This window comes from Urocitellus parryii, chromosome 5 (genome assembly GCF_045843805.1).
Source record: "Urocitellus parryii isolate mUroPar1 chromosome 5, mUroPar1.hap1, whole genome shotgun sequence".
NCBI classification, from domain to species: Eukaryota; Metazoa; Chordata; class Mammalia; order Rodentia; family Sciuridae; genus Urocitellus; species Urocitellus parryii.
Window position 1 is genome coordinate 5,550,626 of NC_135535.1, and position 22,159 is coordinate 5,572,784.

Here is a 22,159-nt window from a genome sequence, read left to right on the forward strand (position 1 = left end):
TATCATTCAGTTCAAAATAACTTTACAATTTACTTTTTGATTTCTTCTTTTTTTATGGTTCATTTAAAAAGTGTTTAGCCTCCAAATGTTTGGGATTTTTAGTTTACCTTTTGCTATTGATTTTAAAGTTGATTGTACTATAGTCATCTGATAGGTTCTAAAGTCTAAATGACATAGTCTTTGGAAATATATCGATGCTCATCTTATGCCCCAGCGTACACAGGCAGTTTTGGTAGCTGTTCCACAAATACTCGTGAAGAGGGCACGCCCTGCCAGAGGAGGCTTGGGTTCCGTGCTCGCCTGGTAGGTTAGATTTCAGAGGTTCTTTATTCTTACCAGGTTCTTGGCTGCTCATTCCATCCGTCGTTGTACTGAATTCCCCCGTCTGTTGATGGGTTTGTTTAGTGAAACTCTTTTTTCTCCTGTTGATTGCTGCAGTATCACTTTGCAGCTGAAGTGCTAGGCACACAGATTCAGGATTGCAGAGACTTCCTGAGAGCTGTCTGCTTTCACCTTATGGCATGGCTGTCTCTGGGCCGAGAAGTGCTATTTGCTTCCAACCCTACTTTGCAGTTTTGTTCACTCGTTTGTACGCAGGTAAAATCAGAGTGTTCTGTGGACAAATGAAGTCGGTATTTCATTGACTTCCCTCCCTCAAGGAGGTGTTCTCAAGTTCTGGAAGTCAGATCTGGTGTGCAAAAGGCCACAGTGGAATAGGCTCCAAGGCCCGAGGCTCTGGGACAGGAGAAATGGGCGGTAAGTACTCTGCCACCGAATTCTTCTGTGTTCTCTTCTCAACAGCTAGACAGACTTGTAATGTAGGATTTAAAATATATATATATATATTAGTTGTAGATGAACGCTGTACTTTTATTTTATTTATTTTTATGTGGTACTTAGGATGGAACCCAGTGCCTCATGTGTTAGGCAAGTGCTCTGCCACTGAGACCCAGCCCCAGCCCCTAATATAGAAATTTAATATGAGTCCAATTACAATTGGATAAAATGACTTTGAATTTTGTATGCAAAATAGAAACCTAATCTGAGAATAGCTAAGAACATACAAAAAGGAGGAAATTTCAGGAAAAGACCTGTTTTACTAAATTAAAAAAAAAAAAACCCCATTGCATTGAGAGAGATGTATAAGCCAAAAAATTAAAGACTTTCAGATGTGGTCCCCGGCACCGTGTGAATTCCACCAATGGTCAGAGTTTCCTTCACTTTGGGACTGTGTTTGCCGCGTTCCCAGGGCCTGGCTTGGCACCTGCCATGTAGGTGCTCAAAGGTCTGAACAACTGAACAATGGGAAGCCACCTCTTTGTCTTATGCACAACCATTTCCAAATCTCTAAGTTGTCTTTTTAAGTTTATCATATTTATGTCTTTGCCATTAAAACATTTGGAGTTTTGTGCAACCAAATACATCCATCTTCCTTCTTTTTTTATTTGAAAATGAAGTCCAAGTTAGCCATCTTGGTGAGCAAGGTGTTGTTCTTCCACCCTCTAGCCTCCTAGACTTTATTGTGTGTTTATTTTAATAGACTTTTGAAAAAAAATCTACTTTTTAAATGTAAATGGACACAATACCTCTATTTTATTTATTTATTTTTATGTGGTTCCAAAGATTGAACCTAGTGCCTCACACATGCTAGGCAAGTGCTCTACCACTGAGTCACAACCCCAGCCCAAGACTTTATTTTTTAAAGCAATTTAGGTGGACAGCAGAATTGAGCAGAACTCTCAGAGAATTCCCACAAACCCCCAAAACCTGACGTCTCCAACCCCTCCCCATGGCATCCGTGGCCAGAGTGGTACATTTGTTGCAGTCTGTGAACTTTTAATGAAGTTGTTACAATTTTTTGCTGATAAAAGAAGTAAAATTTTCAGGTCAAAGGAATATTCATATTTAAATGTTAAAAGCATATTGCCATCTTATATTTCCAAAGATTCTATCAAATTCATCCCTGTCGGCAGTGCTGGGGAATTACTAATTTCCAAATGTTGACCGACTCTGAGTATAATGAGAAGTTTAGTATGTGCTACTGTGCTAGTCAAAATCATGTTCATCGTGGTAACTTGCATATTTCTGTTTTTATGGAGTCTGAGCTTGTCTTTCCTAAGGGTTTTTGCAAGAATTTTTATTGTTTTATTTTTGGATGTAAATGTTTAATACATATGGAATCATTTTTATATGTTATAAGATGGGGCTTTTCTGAAGTTCTCATTGTACTAGTGTTCAGCCGCAGGGCTGCAAAAGCCCCAAGCATGCTGTTTACTGACCCCTAAAAAGAACTTGGAGGACTCCATGGAGGGGGCTGGACATCTTATGACTCACATGCTCCTGGGTGGTGGCACTGCACTGATGAGCAGGGGCCTAGATGGGGCGGGGCCACCTCCCCCCACCCCCAGCCGACCTCTGCGGGTGTTGATGAGCGAGCTCTACAGGCAACAAGGCTGATCTGCTTTGACCCTCACCCTAACACTGGAGACTAGGGCAGTGGCAGCTCCCTCTCTGTTTCCTTCCTCAAATTCTTTTTAAAAAATATTGATTGATTTATTTATTTTTAGTTGGAGTTGGAAAATAAAATACCTTTATTTTATCTCTTTATTATTATTTTTTTTAATGTGGTGCTGAGGATGGAACCCAGGGCCTTGCACATGTTAGGCGAGCTCTCTGCCGCTGAGCCACAACCCCAGGCCCTTCCTCAAATTCTTTAGCAGGCTTCTGATCCCACTGCCTAGAGCAAGAAGACCTCCCAGGCCCTGACTGGTAATTCTGCAACTAGGTGCCATATCATCTGCTGGATGATACTTCTATTTCCATCTCAATGCAGCATGGCTTTTTAATTCAGTAAAACAGGTCTTTCTCTCAGTGTTCTTCCTTTTTTAGTGTTCTTGGCTATTTTCAGGCAAGCCTCCTGCCTCTGAATATTCTAGGAAACATTTGCCAACATTTGAATTTTCTACCTAAGCACAGAGTGAACCTACCTGGAAAATTCCATGCTCCTTCCCAGCCGTGGCACGCTTGACCCTTCCCCTGACTTGCCTGCGATCAGATCATCTTGATGACAGAATTCCTGGGCCGCACCTGCGTCCTGGGCATGGCTCCTGGTGGTGGGCAGTTAAGAGGCAGATGGAGGAGCTAGAAGATCAGGTGTCGCTGGGATGGGCAAAGGGAGGCCTGGAGGCAGTGTGTCTGGAATTCTAGGGAAGACAGTTATGTTTTAATGTGTGTGTCAGTTTTGATATTCTCTGTGAATGGGTGTGCAAAGAAATAGAAATACCATTGCTTGGGAAAAAAACAAGTCTCTTTAGTTTTATCACAAAGGAACTTTATCCAGAGAATTCCCAGGTAAAGAAGGATGTGTTTGGATGGTGTCCCTGAATCCCCCATTCTCCGCAGGCTGTGTCCTTTCAGCCCCTGGCCTAAGCACACACACGAACTTCTTCCTTGACTGCCTGATGCTTGCAGAGGAGCATCTACTAGATGTAGCATCGAGGGGACAGCCGTGAAGATGTCATGGCTGACACAGCGCAGAACAGCACAACATGGAGTCAGAGGGTCTGCAGGGCGGTCGAGGAGCCAGGCAGCGTCACAGTCCCTAGCCTGTCCCTTCCTCCTGTGTGTCTCACCAGCACAGTACACTCCTGTCCGCCCCACAGGGGTCTCGGTTTTCTGACTGCGTCCTTACCAGGGCTGAGGGCGGCCTGACGCTCTTGTCTGTGCAGACGTGACGTTGTTAGGCTCAAGACCCACCCAGACACAGTAGACGACGTCTGTGAGTTGTCCCTTGCATCGACATCCTCTCCTCCTCTTTTCACTTGTCACTGAGTATCTACTTTGTGCTCTTGGGATATGCAGGTGATTTCCTGTCCTACAGGAATGCCACTGTGTAGACAGAAGACCTGCCATGGGTTAGGCTCCTACTTCTGTGAGAGAAGTGGGCAAGTAGGGAAGGTCACTTGTGTGGGCAGGGGGGCCCAGGCTGCGGAGGACTGGGAAGCCTTCTCTGAACAGTGACCCCTGCGTCTTGAGGGCAGGTGTGCCACAACACCCCAGGAAGGGCCACAAGACGTTCTGTTTCCAGCATGGCTGAGTAAGTTTCTATTGGAAACTTCTCAAAGATCCCACATAGAAATGCTGGATGAGGTTGGAGAGGTAGATCAAGAGGACCCTGTAGGCTGAAGCTGAGCAAGAGGATTCTGGGGGAGAGTTGGTCCTGAGATGGGAATAGCATGAGTTGGAGGTGCCCTGGTCCCCAGGTTTTCACCTGTGTGAAGGACGAGGTTGGTGCCACCCAGCACAGACAAAACACCAGCAGACCACCAGTCCTGTTTCTGGCCTACAGAACCAGGGGGACGAGGTCTGAGCATCTGCGTCCCTGAAGAGTAAATGCGGGGGGGCGAGGCAAGGTTTGAAATGGAGACAGCCAGACAGCAGGGGCTCCAAACTGGTGCAGAAGTTCTCCCTAAGTCCCTGATTGACCCTGAACCATCTGTGAGCCAGGCAGATTGCAAGCAGCCCACCCAAGGATCAAAGAAGTGGGCTGAAGTTCAAACTGTATCCTGAAAGTCTGAAAAGACAGCCTTTCTCAGATCCAGGCCAACCAAGTCTGTGGCTTCCTCAAATAAAGAAAGGAATAGCAACCAACTTGTCCACAGATAATGTGAGCAGAATCCAGAGTCATGACACGTAACATTCACAGTGTCCAGAATGTCATCCCGAAGTGCTCAACATGTGGAGAAACAGAAAAGAAATCCTTTCTCAAGAGAAAAGACTGCGATGACCAGGTGTTAGAGTCAACTCTAAAAATCTTTAACTGTTATAAAAATGCTCAGTGAACAAAGAACAATATATTCAGAATTATTGAAAATGTAGGACCTCTCAGTAGAGAAATAAAAATTATAAGAAACCAGTGGAAAATCCAGAACTAATAAAAACCTTACCCAATGTCTTAACCACAGATGAAAAAAGGAAGAATCAATTCTATAAACTGAAGAAGAGAGAGAAAAAAAATCAACAAATAAATAAATAAACAAGCATAGTGCCGCCAGGTCATGGGAAATAATATGAAAAGGTCTAACGCTGGTGCAATGAAAACCCAGGGAGGAAGCAAGAGGGAGACTGGAGAAGACTTATGTGAAGAAATCATGACCACAACTTCTGAATGTTGGCAAAAGGCCTACATTTATAGATTTAGGAAACTCAGACTAAGATAAATCCAAAGAAAATCACAGAAAAACTTCTGAAAACAAGAATTGAAGAAGGAAATCTTAAAGGAAGTATGAGAAAAGTGATGCCTTACGACCAAGAGGCCATGATTTGAATGACCACTGACCCCTCATCAGAGACAATGGAGACCAAGAAACACTGGTCCGATGGACTGAAGGGCAGAGCCAAGCCAGGGGCTGCCGAAGCCTCAGACTCAGAATTCGAGGTCAGCCAGTGTCCTTTTAAGAATGAAGGTGATGTTCTCAGATTAAGAAAAACAGAGCAAGAACAAAAAGATAATGCATTGTGACCCATCTTGCCTCCCAGCAGTACTATGGGACGTTCTGGGACCCAAGAAATTTGATGCCAGGGGGACCCAGATGTTCATGAAAGGAAGAGGAACATTAGAAATGGTAAATATCTGGTTGAATATAAAGGACTGCTTTTTCTGAATTAAAAAAAAATGCATAGAAATGTCCATACACAAATTCCAGCCTTGTCTTTTGGGGTTTGTGACAAATGTAGATGGAAACAGTGACAGCCATGGTGAGGAAAGGGACGGGCCTGTGTGGTCACAAGGTCTCTACCTTTTTAAGTGGGGGTGGCACGATATTGACTCCGAGTGGTCTGCACGTGTCGGGGTTCCTAGAGAAACACCACCGCAGTGTGCCGAGAGGCTTGGAGGACAGGTGTCCCCCGCGGAAGCCGGTGGGGGGGGACTCTCTCAGAGGCTCTCTGCAGTCGGGGCTTAGACAAGTCTGATTCTCACGCAGCCACCACCCACGCCAGCACCTGCCTTCGGAGAGCCCAGCTAGGACCGAAATGGTAGGTCCCAGCGGTGACAGAAGTAACAATTTGGTGAATCAGAAAATGCCAGACCATCGTTTGTCACTCTGCGAAGAGCTTCTCAGAAACACTTCCAGAAAAGGCCCGAGAAAACAACGCGCATGGGTGAACATTTTGAATCTGTCACTGTGTCACCCACCTTACGTGGCATTGTAAATGGCCTCTGAGCTTGTGATAAATCCAGCTGATCTGCAGCTGTGTCCTTCTGAGAAATGAAGTGTGGGGTGCGGCTGGGGAGGATCCAGACGCTGGTGTTGGTGGAAGGCTCTGGGGCGCCTCCGAGGCTGGCTGGGTTCTGGGCGCTGTGCGGCCCCTAGGGGATTGCGGGGATTGCTCCTGAGCCCGACAGGCTGCCCGAGGCCTACCACATCCCTCGGTGCTCAAAGCCCTCAGGCTGGGAAACATTCGCCTACGGTCGTTTTCTTCCCGTTCTTTACATATGTTTTTTGTGAAGGGACCGAGCAGGAGGAATTCACCATGAATAATTCATGTGTAATTGTTTTCAAAATATAAAGTTATTTTTCAAAGCAAGCAGCCCATCTATTCGCTGCAGAGGCCGACTGCCTCCGGGTGCTGGTGCGTGGGCTGTGGCCTCCCCTCTGTGCTGTTGCCATCCGGGCTGGGACCGGCTGCTCCGCAGGGCTGGGCCGAGGCTCCCGTGCAGATGGTGCAGATGGCACAGCATGCCCAGGCGTGCACTGCCTGCCCGGGGCCCAGGCAGGCCCTGGGGACGGCCTTGGAATCCATCTGCTCCCCTGTCACCCCCTGTGTGGCTACCTGCAGCCTCCTGTTCACTGGGCCCCCAGCCCAGCCTCCCCAGGGAGAGGGACACTTCCAGCCCATTGTGGCTGGTTCACTCTTAGCTTCCACCTGGGCCAGGAAAGAGGCAGTGACCACTTCCACATTCAGATGGGTCATGTCACTGTGTAGACAGGAGACAAAGAGCAAGCCACAGGTTCCCGTCCTCTTCCTGCACACCACAGGGGGTGACACCAAGACAATAGGAGCGGGAGGTAGCCCTGCCATCGTGCGGGTCCCTGCCCAGAGCCAGATCTGAACTGCAGCCGAATGCTCACTGGTCCCTGTGTGGGAGAGGGGCTCTCCTCCTGGACCCCGGCCTCCCAGCCTCCTGCCCTCTCCTGTCACCAGGGCTCCACTAAGCCTTTCCTGTGTGGCCAATTTGGATGCTGGGGTCGGGGGTGCCAGGGTCCAGGGCAGGGCGACTCCCCTACTTTCTGCCGACCGGCTTCCTGTCCTTTCCACCTCCCCGGCTTTGTCCAGCCCAGTGACCCATCCCCCATGGGGCTCATCAGAGCAGTTAGGACTCAGAACCAGGTTTGAACCCTGAGCCTGCTGCTCCCTGGTCAGGCCATCAGGGCAAGCCTCCGTTCCCAGGTGTCCAGTCGGGTTTGCAAGAGTGTCTTTCCCAGGGCTCATGATAAGGATCAAATGAGCTTTGGGCAGGGTCTGGAGAGAGCCCAGCCCAGGGCCTGGCCTGAAGTGGCAATAAACACTGCCACACTGGTGACCATAACGATGCTGCCCAGGTAGACTTGTGCCGCGGTCCTACCTGATCCTGTCCCCACCCGCACCTGGACTCTCCAGCCTTCCACTGGGAGACATGGGCTTCCTGTGGCTCCAGAACCATCTGGCATGCGTTAAGTCCGCGTCTGCCCCATCCCCTTCTCCAACACCCTCTGCACACTCAGCCCTGCAAAAAAGCCTCTGTCCTCTGTCCCACGCGGGAGGTCGGTCATCCTGGAGGACTCTGGCCCATGGACACACGGGCATGTGGAGCTGTGGCTCTGTGTCCTCGGCTGGGAGGGGAGCAGGGCTTTCCCGTTTTCCTCGCCACTGTGAGAGCAGCAGCGTGGTGTGCTCCGTCGGCCGGGGTCCCCCAGCATCCCTTCTGGGTGCCGTCTTTCCAGGCGGGCAGCTCTGTCTGGGCTGTGGACCCGCTGGCCGTGGTCAAAGGTCATCATCTGCCCTGGAGCAGCTCCGGCCACCTGCCTCTCTGGGGGTTGGTATGGGGACAGTTCCATGGTGATGTTTACCGTGATGTTTGTCATACAGGGAAGGGTGCTTTCCCAGGTGCTCACACCCCCACATGCACAGGGGGGACAGGCGTTGGTGGGTCAGGAACAACCTATAGGGAGTGGGCTAGCACAGGGAGGGGGTGGGGTGGCCATGGATCCCCCTGTCACCGGCCACACAGCTTGCCGTGTGACCTGTGGGTCATGTTAGACTTGTAGAAATCTGTCTTCCCTCCTCACACTGCCTTGCTTTGTTTTGTGTTTCCCTCAATGTATGTGAGTGTAAACTCCAAAGCCCCGGCAGTGGCCACCACAGGGACGTGGGTGGGTGGCAGGGCCTTTGCAGAGGCCTGCTGAGCGCCCTGGGCCGGGGCCTCACTGGCTGAGCCAGGGCTGCTGCCGGGTCCTTTGTTCTCCACATGCTCAACAAACACCAGCCCTGTGCTGGGCCCAGGGACCCGGGGGCCCCGCCCTCAGATGCTGGGCTGGGGGTGGAGCAACAATCAGAGTGGGAGGTGGTCACTGAGCAGTGGCCAGGGTGACCAGGGCCTCTCCACCCTCACCTCCCTTCGCCAGGTACTGGAAGACAGCGGAATGCCCATGGACGACACCCAGTTCTCTCAGCTGACTACAAAGATGGGCTTTAAGAAGGAGGGGATGAGCTACCTTGACTTTGCGGCAGGATTCGAAGGTACTGAGGCCAAGCCTGGGCACCCCAGCCTGCTGGGGCCTCCACGGAGATGCTGAGCCGCCTGCGTCCTGGACTGGACTCAGGCACTTTGCTCAACCTTAGGGTTTCAGCCCTTCCTTTGACTAAGTTAAACAGAGTGCGAGGGTGGGACTGGGCCTGGGTCTTTTGCAAACCCAGGACCCTAATGGCTCTAAAATGGACTCCCAAGCCTGTGTCTTCCCTGAGACCCCAGTCAGACCTCATGTCCCTTAGGATTTTTCTGCCTGAAATTATGCTGGTGACCTGTATTTAATAATGCTATCAGCAGGCAGGGCAGTTCGTACCCTTCTCTGCTGACAGATGTGGAGGCAGAGATTCTAGAAGATTCACTGGTGTGCCCAAGGTCACCCAGCCACGGTTCCTACCTCCCACCCCAACAGTTGTGAGGAAATTAGGAAACCCATCTGGTGTGAGAGGTCAAGGTGGGCTGGGTCCCCCACCCCTGCTGGGTCCCTCCCCCAGCCACATCACCTCCTTCTGCTGTCCACCATGCTCAGGCTGACAGCTCAGTCCTGCCCCAGGGCAGGGACAGGGGCCTCCTGCCCTGTCTGCTTGAGGCCCTGGCACAAAACTGCAGGGGCCAGGCATGCGGTTGGTGGAATTCCCTCCTCTCTCTCTGCACACACTGGCCAGGCTGGCTGGGCCACAGCAGCCCTGTGTGCGCAGCCCTTCTCCTGCTGCTGGCTCTGGGAGGTGGCTGCTTCTCTGTGTCAGCCCAGAGGTCCTCCCAGCCCCAGCCAGCTTCACGTCTGCCAGCTTCAGGAGGTCCCCTGCTGAGGGAGGAAGGCAGAGTGAGCAGCTTGGCCCTCTAGAATTCCAATGCTTGCCCTGGGTATGTTTGATCCCCTGAAGGAAAATGAAAGTTGGGGGGAGGAGCCTACAGCACAGGTCACCGCTCTGCCACACAGGTGCATCCTCCTTCAGAGAAGGGACCAGAGTAGGTGGGAAGGAGGCCTGCCTGAGACCCAGCCAGTGAGGCCACCACTGAGCAGAGTCAGCATCCATCCCTGTCCTCTGCCCGTCCCTTTCCTGCTCCATGACCTGTCCCCTGTGCTCCTGTGAGCAGCCTGGCATCCTTCACCAGCCCCCACAGGGCCAGGTGCTGTGGGGCAGGAAAGCCAGGCTCTGACAGCCCCATGCTGGGGCAGGTGGCGGGCCCCTGTGGAGGGGGCAGGGCATCCCCATGTGGAAGTAAACCCCCACTGTGAGGTAGGGGTGGGGCAGAAGCCAGGCTCAAGACTGGACCAGAGGGTGCCCACAAGCTCTGGGTGCCCTGTCCCTGGCCATCTCCTGCAAATCACACCCTGTGGGGGTAGGGCCAGCTTGGCTACAACATTCAGAGAGTCATGTCTGCAACCATGTCCGGGTGGTGGCCTGGCTTTAGACAAGGTCGTGCTCAGATGATCAGGCCTGGTGGAACCGACTGGGTTTTGAGTAGAGGTTGCACTTTCTCTCTCAGTTTAGGGAAGGGAGAGGGCACCGTACCAGCTGGGCGCTGGAAGCCAGTTGGCCTGAACAGCTGTGCTGTAAGATCCCTACCTGGGCAGGCTGGGGAGCCCTCTGAGCCCCTGTCGTCCTCTGTGAATAGCTATGGTAAACTTCCTTGGGCTTAAACAAGGCACGAGAGTCCACTTCTTTGGGTTGTTAGAAGAATCAAAAAATGTGTGACGGCCCCTGCATGACATCTAACAGATTGGTGGTCAAGAAGTGGCTGTCAAGTTGATGATAGGGGATAAATCACACATTCCTGTCCTTATGGCATGGATCTAGAGACCAAAGAAGAGGCAGCTTCCTGCCTGTGCCTCTGGGCATCAGTAGATGAAGGAGAGGACGGAAGGACGGAGACTGCAGACATAAACCTGTCGTGCAGCTGGGGGACCCGTCCCTGCGGTTGGGACAGCCCCTCTAGCAGTAAGGGGAGCTTTCCCGAGACCTGGAAGGAGGGGGAGCCAGACAGGCTGCAGCGGGCTTCCTCCTGCTTCCCTGCTCTCCTCCCCTTCCCAAGTCGGCTCAGGGCTGCCATGTCTCCTTGCAGACCACAGGCGGCAGGAGGCCACGCCCCCTCAGACTCCAGCTCGGTTCTTCATCACAGCCGAGGAGTGCCTGAAGCTCTTCCCCAGGAGACTGAAGGAGCACTTCCAGGTAACCAGGACCACCTGCGGCTCCACCCATCCCACCCCGTGGCACAGCCACCCATGTGGGGAGGCAGGGGTTCTGGGTGGGGAAGGCCAGGTTCTCTGAAGAAGGAAGCCCAGCCGGGTGGGCAGTGTGGCTGCTGGAGGAGGAGAGGACAGGAGCAGCTGTGCCCAACGTGCTGGCCCCTGGTGGGCCCCTACCTGCTGCCAGTAGACAGAGGCCAGGCAGCTGCTGACATTGCCCTGCACGTGGCAGCCCAGGCCCCTCTCCAGCCCCTCTCCTCCCTGTTGTCCCAGTCGGGGAGGGAGCAGCCCCACAGCTTCCTTCCCTCCACCAGCATTGGCTACAGGGAACGCTGTCCTGCGTGTCCTAAGGCTAAGGCAATGTCTGTTTTAAATAATTAAACAAGGAGTTGATGGAAGAGACCTCACCCACACCCACTCTAGGAATTTTAAACCTGGGGGTAAAACAAAGGTGTGACCCGTCACTAGCTTTGGGAGGAGATAGGCCAGGGTGCAGATTGCCTGGGCTCCCTCACAGGATGCCCGGTGGACTGAGCGCTGTCTGGAATTTGGAATGAGAAGGTCTAACCCTTCACTTGACCTACTGAGCGCCTGTCCTTGAACATTCACCTCATCAATATGAAGAAGAAGAAAAACCCCAAACCCACGCTGTTTTGTGTTTGTGAACTTTCTGATTAGTTCAAAGTGCTGCACTCATGGTGTCATTGCCCTGTCACAATGGACCCAGATGGCCATCTCAGCCCTGGCCAGTCTGCAGCCCACAGCCAGGCTGAGACAGTTCATCACACCTGACAGCCCAGACCCAGGGCTCGAGCTGCCATGGTAGTGGGGAAGCAGGGACAGACCCCCTTGGTGACCTGGACATGTCCCTAGCAGAGCCACACCCAGGCCCTCCAGGCCCCCCCCATGGGCTGGTGTCGGCCTGGGGCTCACCTGGAAATGTGGCTAGGAAGGATGCTGCAGCCGGCTTCCCTGGACCGGCATGCCCTTGGGTCTGGCAGGTGCCCCTGTGCCCGGCAGGTGCCCCTGTGCCCTGTGTCTTTTGAAACCAGACAGGACGTGACAGTGAGACCGAAGTAGGGTCAGTCACTTTTCAGCGCTTGGCTTTCCACTCCCAGCCCGTCCTGGGCACTGGCCTTGCGGGTCAGTCTTGTCGGTGTGGGGCTCTGATCTGTGCTGCTTAGCTCTTAGGCTGCGCCCTGGCCCTGCCTGCCTGGCCCATAGGCCTGGCCCTGCCCCGGCATGGCATGCCCTCAGCTGCCACTCATACCCTCTCCCGCTCCGTCATACTCTTGGCCTCTGCACATTCTGTTCCTTGCCTGGATGCTTCTCCTTCCCCTTTGGCCAGTGAATGCGCCCCTTCAGATCAGTGGGGGGGGGGGGACGGGACACTCTTTTATCATTGGTTCCCCTCCCCCTCGAGTGTCCCGAGGGCACTGAGCCACTGTAAGCAGATGAAACAGGAGCCTGAGTCACCCCTGTGTGTTCAAGACAGTAACCCCGTGGCTGCCACAGTGTCTGCACACAGTAGGGGCCAACTCACTGTTTGGAATGAGTGAGACCTACACCACTTGCGAGGCAGTGACCCGGAAGGTTTGTGCACACCATCAGTTTGACATCGCCTCGAGTCCCACTTGGCCCTGTCCAGAAGGATTTAGTGTCCCCATATTATAGCTGGAGAAACCGAGGGCCAGAGGTGGGCAGAGACATACCCAGAGCCGCACACGGAGTAGACGCCATGGTCAGAATTGACCCTCTGTTTGTGGTGAGGCCTGTTTTGTTCCCCACGCTGACGGGGAAGCCTGAGATCCAGGGATGAGTGAGGTTCGTAAGCTGGTAGCCTGCAGCTCAGGTCCTGCCACCAGCCACAGGGCGCGGTGCTAGTGCTGCGGCAGGAGGACTCAGAGCCCGCACTGCAGCTGCGGCCACCACACTGAGGGTAGCAAGGGCTGGGAGGAGCCCAGGGCAGGGGAGAGGATCCTGGGACCGGGCGCCAGGTGAGGCACAGCCCAGGGGCGGGACAGGAGCCGCACGAGCTGGCTGGAGCTGTGCAGGGTGGACAGTGGGGACAGGATGGGAGCCAGGAGCCTGTGCAGCCTCCTGGGGAATCCTGGGTCCTGGGAGGGGGTGGAGGCAGTGGGACAGGGAGAAGTGCCAGCAGGTGCCTGTGGGGCGTGAGGGAAAGGGAGGGATCAGTGGGACTCGGAGATATGTGGTCTGAGCGCCTAAAACAGTGAGCTGTCCTTGCCAAGAAGAGAGATCCTGGGGAGGAACGTGGGGCAGGGTTGGCACCCAGGTTTCATTTTGGCCTTGTTCAGTTTGACGTCTGTCGCAAGAGAGCCTTGTCATTACCAGAGATCACACATGTCTTTCCACAATGTCAGGATTTATTGAATAACTGCAAATTAACTAGCTACATCAAGTTCATTGACTTTAACCACCAAGTATTCACGGTTCACTTGGTAGCCATGAGCAGGTCAGTCACAAGTTCTTTTATACACCGCAATCTTAATGACTAGGGCTGGGCTGGAGCTCAGTGGTGGAGCACTTGCCCAGCATGCACGAGGCCCCAGCCTTCACCCCAGCTCTGTGCACACACGCACACACGTGCACACGCACACACACACCAGTCTTATTACTAATATCTATAAAACTCCAGTCACACAGGACACTTTGCCCAAAGATCTATTGATCACAGAGTGGCTCCAATAAGGTTAACAGTGGCCTCAGGTTTAAAGAGGCAGAACTGCAAGCAAAGGCGGAGAGTGGACACAGATGCAAAAGAAGTCGCTGCAGGGGGGTCAGTGGGTTCAGAGCCCAGCTGGGCTGCCCGCAGCATGAGTGGACCCTTGAGCCTGTTCAAGGCTGGTGGCTCTGCTCAGGCGCTGAACTCATTCAAAGCATGGGGCTCACTGCAGCGCAGGAGTGGACGACGGCAGTTCTGAAGTGGGCTGCGTCACAGGGAGAGCTATCCAAGCTGAAGCCACGGGGAATGGTCAGGAGTTCGTTGCCTGCCACCAGCTGGCCTGACGAGATGACAGATGACATCTCAGGTGCCCCTCCCGAGTGGGCCTCAGGGACGGGCGCAGCACTCAGAGGTCTGGTGGGCTTGCTCAGCTCATGGGTTAGGGACATCCACGTATCTCTGTGCCTCTGCTTTAATTCAGAGTTTAAGAGGGTGATTTTTTATTAGCACGATTATTTATGAGTTTGTGCCCTATGACTCTGTTGCACAGCTGGGCCATTCTTTTTGACAAGCCCTGAATTTGCAACATCAGGACATTCTGGGCCTTGCAGAAGTCCTTTGCACTTGCTGCCAAATGGAGTAGCTCCGGGCAGGCGCAGCCTGAAAGCCACCGTTGTCTACAGTGTGGAGCGGCTCAGTGCAGGACTCAGCTTGCTTCCACATCCAAGAGGAAATGCCCCCAAACTGTTGGAGATGTGGGCTGGAGGGTGTGAGAGGCTTGGGCTGTGGTCAGGTGAACCCTCAGGCGGGGGCTGCGGGCTGGTTAGGTCTGACCTTCCTCCCGCTGCCTGGCAGAAGCTTTCCAATTAATTTCCACAGTATTTAGCACAGTGGTTGCACATATTAGGTGCTGGAAAATGTTTGGTGAATGAATACAGGTAGGCCTGTCCGCCAAATCCAGGAACCCTTCTCTAGACTCTGAGTCGAAGCAGGGCTGGCTTTATACCCTAACAGCCCCTTGTGGAGGAGAGCTGTACCACAAAGGACGGGGCAGTCCCCAGATGGTTAGATAACCCCCGGGCGAGGCCCCGAATCAGATGCTGATGGAAGTGGGGGCTTGAGGCCACATCTGCAGCTCTTCAAGCCCTGACATAGGAAGCACTGGGGAGAGACGGGGTGTTGGCTCAGACAGCCCCACCCTGCCGTGTGACCTTGGGCAATAGAAGTTGTGACCAACAGCACTTAGAGCACTGGTTGTGCCAGGCACCACTCTAAGAGCTTTGCATGTATTAGTGTGTTCAGTCCCCACAAGGACCTGCAGGGGTGGAGGAACCTTCTCTATCATCCCCACTTTAGAGAATGTGGCAAGGTTAAATGTCTTGTCCTGAGTCCCCACAGCTAGTAGGTGGCAGAGCTGGGATCTGCAACAGCCACCTGCCTCCAGGGTGGAGCCCTGGAGACCCAGAGCCTCTGTTTCCTCATCTGCCCTCAGCGCCATGGACCGAGCAGCGGGGCCTGGGCAGAGGCCTGGGGAGAGCCCTGGCCTTTGGGGGTCTCCTCTGGGTGACATGCAGCACGGTATTTGTTTGCCCAGGACAGAAGTGGCCAGTCCTCATGGCAGTGCCATGCACAGGGTCTGATGGTCCTGGGAAGTCACAGTGTGCTCTTTTCACTCTGGGTGCAGGAGCACAGGTGTCACAGAGTGGAAGGGACAGAGAAGCCACTCTGTCCCCTCTCCGGCTCCTGGCCTGACAGAGAGAGGGCTGGAGAGCAATGTGTGGCTCTTGAGAAAAGCCGAGCCCGCAGGGAGGGCAGGGCAGGGTGGACTCTCCAGGGCAGCAGGCAGCCTGGCCACGCCGCCCCGTGCTGTGCACTGCCCCTGCAGTGGGGAGTGGTGTGTGTGTCTGAGCGGCGCTCTGTTTTCAGGACGCCTACGCTGCCTTCTTCAAGATGGACACCGACATGGACGGCATCATCAGCATGTACGACCTGCACAAGTTGCTGCTGCAGCTCCGGCTCAACCTGAAGGAGCAGGAGTTCGAGCGTTTCCTTGGCCTTCTTGGCTTGAGGGTTACCGTCACTTTAAACTTCCGGGAATTTCAACATCTGTGTGAGAAGAGAACCCCCAGAACAGATGATGCGCCTCAAAGACTCATCAGGTAAGGGGCGGTGCTCTTCCGCATCATATGCGCCTGGGCTTGGCCAGCAGCTGCAGCAAGACGTGTGTCAACACAGTGAGCGGAACACACAGCCACCGTCCGTCCTCCGGGCATCATTTATGTTCCCAGGACTTCTTTCCGGTATTTCTATGTGGACGGGGAGTTGAACCCAGGGTGCTTCACCACTGAGCCACATCCCCAGCCCTTTTTAATATTTTATTTAGTGACAGGGTCTTGCTAAGTGGCTCAGGGCCTTGCTAAGTTGCTGAGGTTTGTTTGGAACTCACAATCCCCCTGCCTCAGCCTCCCAAGCTGCTGGGATTACAGGGTGGGCCACTGTGCCCAGCTCCAGTATTTTTTTTTTTTTTGAGGCGTTCCAGTGTATACCTACAGTTATTTATTTATGTTTTTAAATAGAGAGTGAGAGAGGAGAGAGAGAGAGAGAGAGAGAGAGAGAGAGAGAGAGAGAATTTTTAATATTTATTTTTTAGTTCTCGGCGGACACAACATCTTTGTTGGTATGTGGTGCTGAGGATCGAACCCGGGCCGCACGCATGCCAGGCGAGCGCGCTACCGCTTGAGCCACATCCCCAGCCCCCTACACTTATTTTTATGTCCATTAATTAATCTGAAGTCAGATGTGTATTTTTTTTTAAGCTTTTCAAGAATGAGGCTTTGAGGGCTGGGGCCGTAGCTTGGTGGTAGAGCGCCTGCCTCACACGTGTGAGGCACTGGGTTCACTCCTCAGCACCACATAAATATAAATAAAGATATTGTGTCCATCTACAACTAAAAAGATATTTAAAAAAAATAAGAATGAGGCTTTGAGCCAGGCACGGTGGCACACACCTGTAACCCTAGTGGCTGGAAAGGATGAGGCAGGAGGATCACAAGTTCAAAACCAGCCTCAGCAAAAGTGAGGTGCTAAGCAACTCAAGTGAGACCCTGTCTCTAAATAAAATACAAAACAGGGCTGGGGGTGTGGCTCAGTGGTCGAGTGCCCCTGAGTTGAATCCCCAGTCCTGCCCCCCACCAAAAAAAAAGAGAGAGAATGCGGCTTGGGAGACGCCTAGGCACTCTGAATGCTGCCAAAGACTTAGCCGCTCCCCGGGGCCAGCGGCAGGCCAGGGAAGGCCACACAAGAGTTGGCTCTGGTCACCTTCCTGCAGATGCTCTTTCCCTGGTAGATGCTCCTGTCTCCTCCCCTCCAGATGTTGATCATGCCCGAGGTGGGAGTAGGGCAGCCACAGGCCATGGTAGGACTGAGATGCTGGCCGAGCCCCTTGCCTTAGGAGATGCAGGGACACCTTCAGCTCCTCACAGCAGTGCTGCCCCCCACCCTTGCCCACCCTGCACAGCCTCGCCCCTGGCCAGCAGGAGCACCTCAGTGCTCCGCGGAGCCCCAGTGCCCTGTACTCTCGGCCTCCTCTCTGCAAGATGCATGTGTCTTGAGGCATAGTGGGGCCCCCAGCACCCCCCCCCCCCCGCACCTGTCCCAGGCAGCTCCTGCTGAGGCCTGCTGAATGCTGACAGGTGTGATGAGCAGCCCCTCCTTGACCCGTGGTTATCATGTTCGTGTTGTGAAGAGGTGGCAGCAAGGTGTGCTTCCTGACAAGACGACCCAGCATAATGTGGACGTGCTCCTGGCCCAGGGGCTTCAGGCAAGCACCCTTCTGACCAGCAAAGGGAGCACCCATAAGCCACGGCCACTGTGCCAGCCTGCTGTGACACTTGGCAAGGCTGCAGGAGGCCCTCTGGTCTTGAACTTCATTAAATTTCCCCTCTTGAATTCATTGGGTTTATTTTAACTGATACTTAAAAAAAAAAAAAAGAAAAAGAAAAAGAAAAGGCTAGAAAATGACTGCAGTCTCTTTCTAAGTGAAACGATCATGTGACCTGTGAGCTGAACACCTGCCCCCGATGGCTCAGGTCCCGAGGAGCTCTGATCTGAGGCTTGATCTCACAACATTGACATTGACACAGAACAAACAAATCCTCCCAAAGAAGTTTCTGGAGGATGTGTGCAGAAGGGACATGGAAATTCCATCACAAAATGTGATCTCCCCCTTCCAGTGACTTAACCTCCTTATTTGTATTTATTTGTCCCTGAATTAGATGTTTACTAAGAGGGGGCTCTGTGGGATGCTGCCCCAGGGCCGGGTGGTGCAAACGCCTTGAATAGGACCCAGCTGCTCCCGTGTAGGGGGTTGAGGGTGAGACAGGAGCAAACATGAAGAGCTACACTGAACTGCAGGATTCCTGAAGGCCACAGGAAGCGAGGGGGCAGGAGGGCGACTGAGGTGCTCAGGCGTGAAGATCTCACTCCTCTTGAAATGGGAGTGGGAGTCCCCCAGGTGCAGGCCAGAGGCAAGGTCATTCAAGGCCCGGGAACAGCACTTGGAAAATCCGAGGGGGGAGCTGAGCACGTTCAGGAGGCGGGGCCAGATGCATGTGGAGGAGGGGCTGCCTGGTGGGTGTGGAGGGGAGGCCAGCGGCAGGCCCTGGCAGAGGCAGGTGTGCCAGGCGGAGTGTCACCAGGCAGGGAGGTTCATGTGCTGCCAAGTGTGCTCTAGAAAAATCCAGAGGGAGGATGGCACCTAGCAGGAGAGGCTGAGCCAGCGGGACCTGGCTTGGCTTCCAGGGTCGGGGAATGATAGTTCTGAAGTCCAAACAGGTGCTGCCTCAGCGAGCCCAGCCTCCAGGGCCAGGTGCTGTGCTGGGCTTCGTGTCCTGCCCCTTTGCCACCCTGAGGCCTGCAAGGAGGCCTTCCACCTGGCTCCACAGTGAAGGGTGGGATAGAGCAGACTGGTCTCCGCAGGCCCAGGGGAGGTGGGCGGGTGTGGGCAGAGGAGGGAGCCTTCTGGCCTCTCCCCTGGGCCCCTCTGCCCTCCGGCCTTCACTTCCACCTGCGTCATCAACACACAACGCTTCGGAAACATGACTTTGTTGAAGAGGGCCCGCCATCTTGTTTACTTCATAACCGCAAAGCGTTTTTGTGTTTAGATACATGAATACCAATTAGAAGGGCCACTCCGATGCTCGCTTCATTCCCCCTCATCCATTGCCTTCCGCCCTGACGGCTGGCCCACTTACAACCCCGTGAAGTACCTTCAGGTGCAAGAACATCACAGAAGCTGAACGGCTACTGTCACGTGTCCTCCTCATCACAAAGGATCGCAGGACCCAGTCCTTGCTGTTGAATGATTAGCTGATGAGAACTTTTGCCCTTAGAAATCTATCATGTGCTCTTCAGGAGCTTGGGCTTATGTGCTGGGTGTGCCTCGCCCTCGCAGCCTGAGCCGTCCTCCGTCTGTGCCATCATCTTCTGATTGTGAAACTTCCTGCTCACTCTCGTCCCTTAGCCAGTTAAGCATGAAGTGAGGCCTCTGAATTTTTCACAGTGTTCACTGCAATCTACTAAGACACTGTGTGGATGGTGTTGCTGCTTTCTGGAAAGAGACTGTAAAACACTACAGCCAGGGAACCGAAGGGTCACGAGCTGGTGGTGGCCCGCTTTGGTATACTCTCTCCTGCGGGCAATTCCATCATTTTTTGTTCCTTCTTATCATGATCTCTTTTTCTTAGTTTGGAACAATCGAGCCATGAGCACAGATTTTTAGGATAATGAAATAGATAAGTAAGATCAAAACCAACATTGCTAAAACCCTATGATGTACAACAGACATGTAGGCGGGTCCGTGGACCCTCACAGTCACTGCAGGAGGGAATGACCTTTGTTTTATAAAGAAAATAATTTCAAACATTTTTATTCTTTGGATGACCTCTAGGAAAGAAGAGGTCCTGGCTTCGGCGTCACACTACTAGAAGAATTCCCCTCATCTTGTTTCTGGCTTCTATAGAAGTAGTATTATTTTTTTCCCTAAACATTTTCTAGAATTCACAAATGAAGTCATCAAGTCCTGAAGTGACCTTTGTTGGGAAGTTTTCAACTATAAGTCAGTTATTTAGTAGCCCTAGAGTCATTCATATTTCTCCCTGAGTGAGCCTTGGTAATTAGTCCTTCAAGACGTTGGTCCAGTTCATCGAAGTTGACAAACGAAGGGCAATAAATGCTTCATAGTAATTTCTTATTATTGCTTTAAACTCTGTGGAGTGTTCAGGAATAGTCCTGCTTTCATTACTGATACTGATAGGTGGCATCTTCTCATTTTTTCTATCATTTTAGCTAAGATTCATCAATCTTATTGATCTTTTAAAAGAACCTGTTACTTCATTGAGCCTCCTCCATTGCTTTCGGGCTCTCAGTTTCACTGGTTTGTGGTCTTATCTTTATTAACTCCTTCTTTCTGCTTGTTGTGAATATAGTTTTATCTTCTTTTTGTTTTCTAAAGTTGGAAACTCAGATTTTTTAGTCCATTCTTTTCTCATATAAGCTCCTAATGCCGCAAGTTTCCTTGTGGGCACCCATTCAGCTGGTTTCACGAATTTGGATATGCTAGAGTTGTTGTCTTCCTTCACTTCAAAATACTTTCTCATTTCCTTGGGGCATGCATGCTTTTGTGTCCATGGATTATTTAGAATTACATTGTTTAATTTAAAACATTCGCACAGTTTCTGAATACTTCTCTGTTGTTAATTTCTAGTTTCATTCCGTTATTGATAAGGAATAGGCTTTGGGTGACTTCAGTCCTTTTACAAGTTTGTTTTAAGGCCCTGATGTGCTCCAGCTGGAGAATGCACAAGGTGTCCTCTGTTGAGTTGGGCAGAGTGTTCTGGAAGCATCAATCAAGTTGGCTGCTAGCATTGTCTGGGTCCTCTGAATTCTTGCTGGCTTTCTGTCTGCTTCATCAGTCAATGACTAAGAGAGGACAATGACAATAACTGGAGTTTTCTGTTTCTTCTTCTAGTCCTATCAATTTTTGCTTTCCGTGCTTTGGCCCTCTGAGGAGAGATGGTGTGTTGTGGTCACCAGACCTTATCACCTCGGCCGCTCCTCCTCGTTTTCTAAGGCTCCGGATCCTCTCTGTACCTTTTCCTTCCCCTGAGGAGCACCCTTCAGCACGTCTCTTAGGACAGGTCTGCTGGAGACAAGTCGTCTCAGGTGCCTTCTGGGGAGTACCTTTATTCTCTTTCATTCCTAGAAGGTATTTTTGCTGGATATATGGGGGTTGACAATTCTGGCATTTAAAAAGTGTTGTCCACTGTCCTCTGGCCTCCTCGCCAGCTGTGGTGAGCAGCCCTGTGAACAGTGGTGGTGCCCCCTGCAGGTCACGTGGTGTTTTCTCAGGTTGCCTTCAAAACTTTCAGGTTTTCAGCCCTCTGAGCATGCTGTTTAAGCATGGAGTCACCGAGATGAATGAAATGTGCATGTTATTGACTATGCATACTTAAGTCTTTTGCCAAATTTGGAGAGTACTCATATCTGTACGCACCATCTCTTCCTGTCTCCTTTGGGTACCTCACCATGGGGCTTAGACCTCTTTCTCGTGTGGTGCTGGCTTCTGGGCTGCCTGTGTGCGTTCCCTGCCCTGCCCCTGTGGTCCAGGTGGGATCATCTCTGGTCCCCTCTCCTCAGCCGCTTCCCACGACTGGGCCCACCCTCAGGGTAACGTGGTAAGAGAAAAAGAGAGGTGGAAAAATGACACAGACCTCCCCAACTCTCCTTGGCCCCCATTCCTCTGGTGGGACAGAAGAACCCAGAGTTTTCAGAACCTCGGGGGCCAGCGTGGCTGCGGACCCCACCGTGAAAGCACAGTGTCCTGACGGGGCTCCCTCTAGACCAGGACCAGGATGGTTAAAGAGAGTAATGGGGCCACACAGCTTTTGTGCTGCAGGCCCCCTTCCTGGCTCTCGGTCAGAAAGTCAGACGTGGTATTTTGGATCTTCCTTTTCCCTCCACGGCCTCGCACAGTTGCGGTGTTTGAGCTGCTCTTTTACCTGAGCTGGGATCGTGGCAAGTTGGACTCCCAGGAAACTCATGTCTGTCGTCCTTCAGTTTAGATTTCCTCCTCCATCAGCCCTCAGGTCCCATGTTGTGCTCTGGGCAGGGTTTTCTGTTGTAGGGGAGGGAGGGGAAGGTGACGGGTACTACTCCATCTTCCCTGGAAGCAGAGCTCACCCCAGGACTCTGGCATGGCCTGGGTGTCACATGACATCTCCGAGAGCAGCCCCCGCCCTCTTGCTGAAGAGTGCCCTGTCCTCCTGAGGTGCTCGGAGTCTGAGGTCATTTTTGCTGCTTATTTCAGCATGTCTGTCCCCAATGGTGGCTCCACAGCGGTAGCTCCTGAGGACTTGGACTGTCCTTGTGCTGGTCACCACGTCTGCAGGCCCGAGTGCCGGGCGAGTGAATGCCCATGCGTACTGTGGCTGAAGGG

The 22,159-nt window shown here is 52.6% G+C and overlaps 2 protein-coding genes across 2 annotated transcripts in view; both read left to right on the plus strand.

Moving 5' to 3' along the window:
- Positions 1-3,429, plus strand: part of LOC144254852 (EF-hand calcium-binding domain-containing protein 6-like) — a 115,308-nt gene extending 111,879 nt beyond the window's left edge. The window contains exon 23 of the mRNA XM_077798486.1: positions 3,403-3,429. Within this exon, the coding sequence (XP_077654612.1) occupies positions 3,403-3,429 (27 nt within the window). The remainder of the gene's footprint in view (positions 1-3,402) is intronic.
- A 5,255-nt stretch (positions 3,430-8,684) lies between these two features.
- Positions 8,685-22,159, plus strand: part of Efcab6 (EF-hand calcium binding domain 6) — an 85,086-nt gene continuing 71,611 nt past the window's right edge. The window contains exons 1-3 of the mRNA XM_077798488.1: positions 8,685-8,781; positions 10,856-10,962; positions 15,592-15,824. Coding sequence (XP_077654614.1) covers positions 8,685-8,781; positions 10,856-10,962; positions 15,592-15,824 — 437 coding nt within the window. The remainder of the gene's footprint in view (positions 8,782-10,855; positions 10,963-15,591; positions 15,825-22,159) is intronic.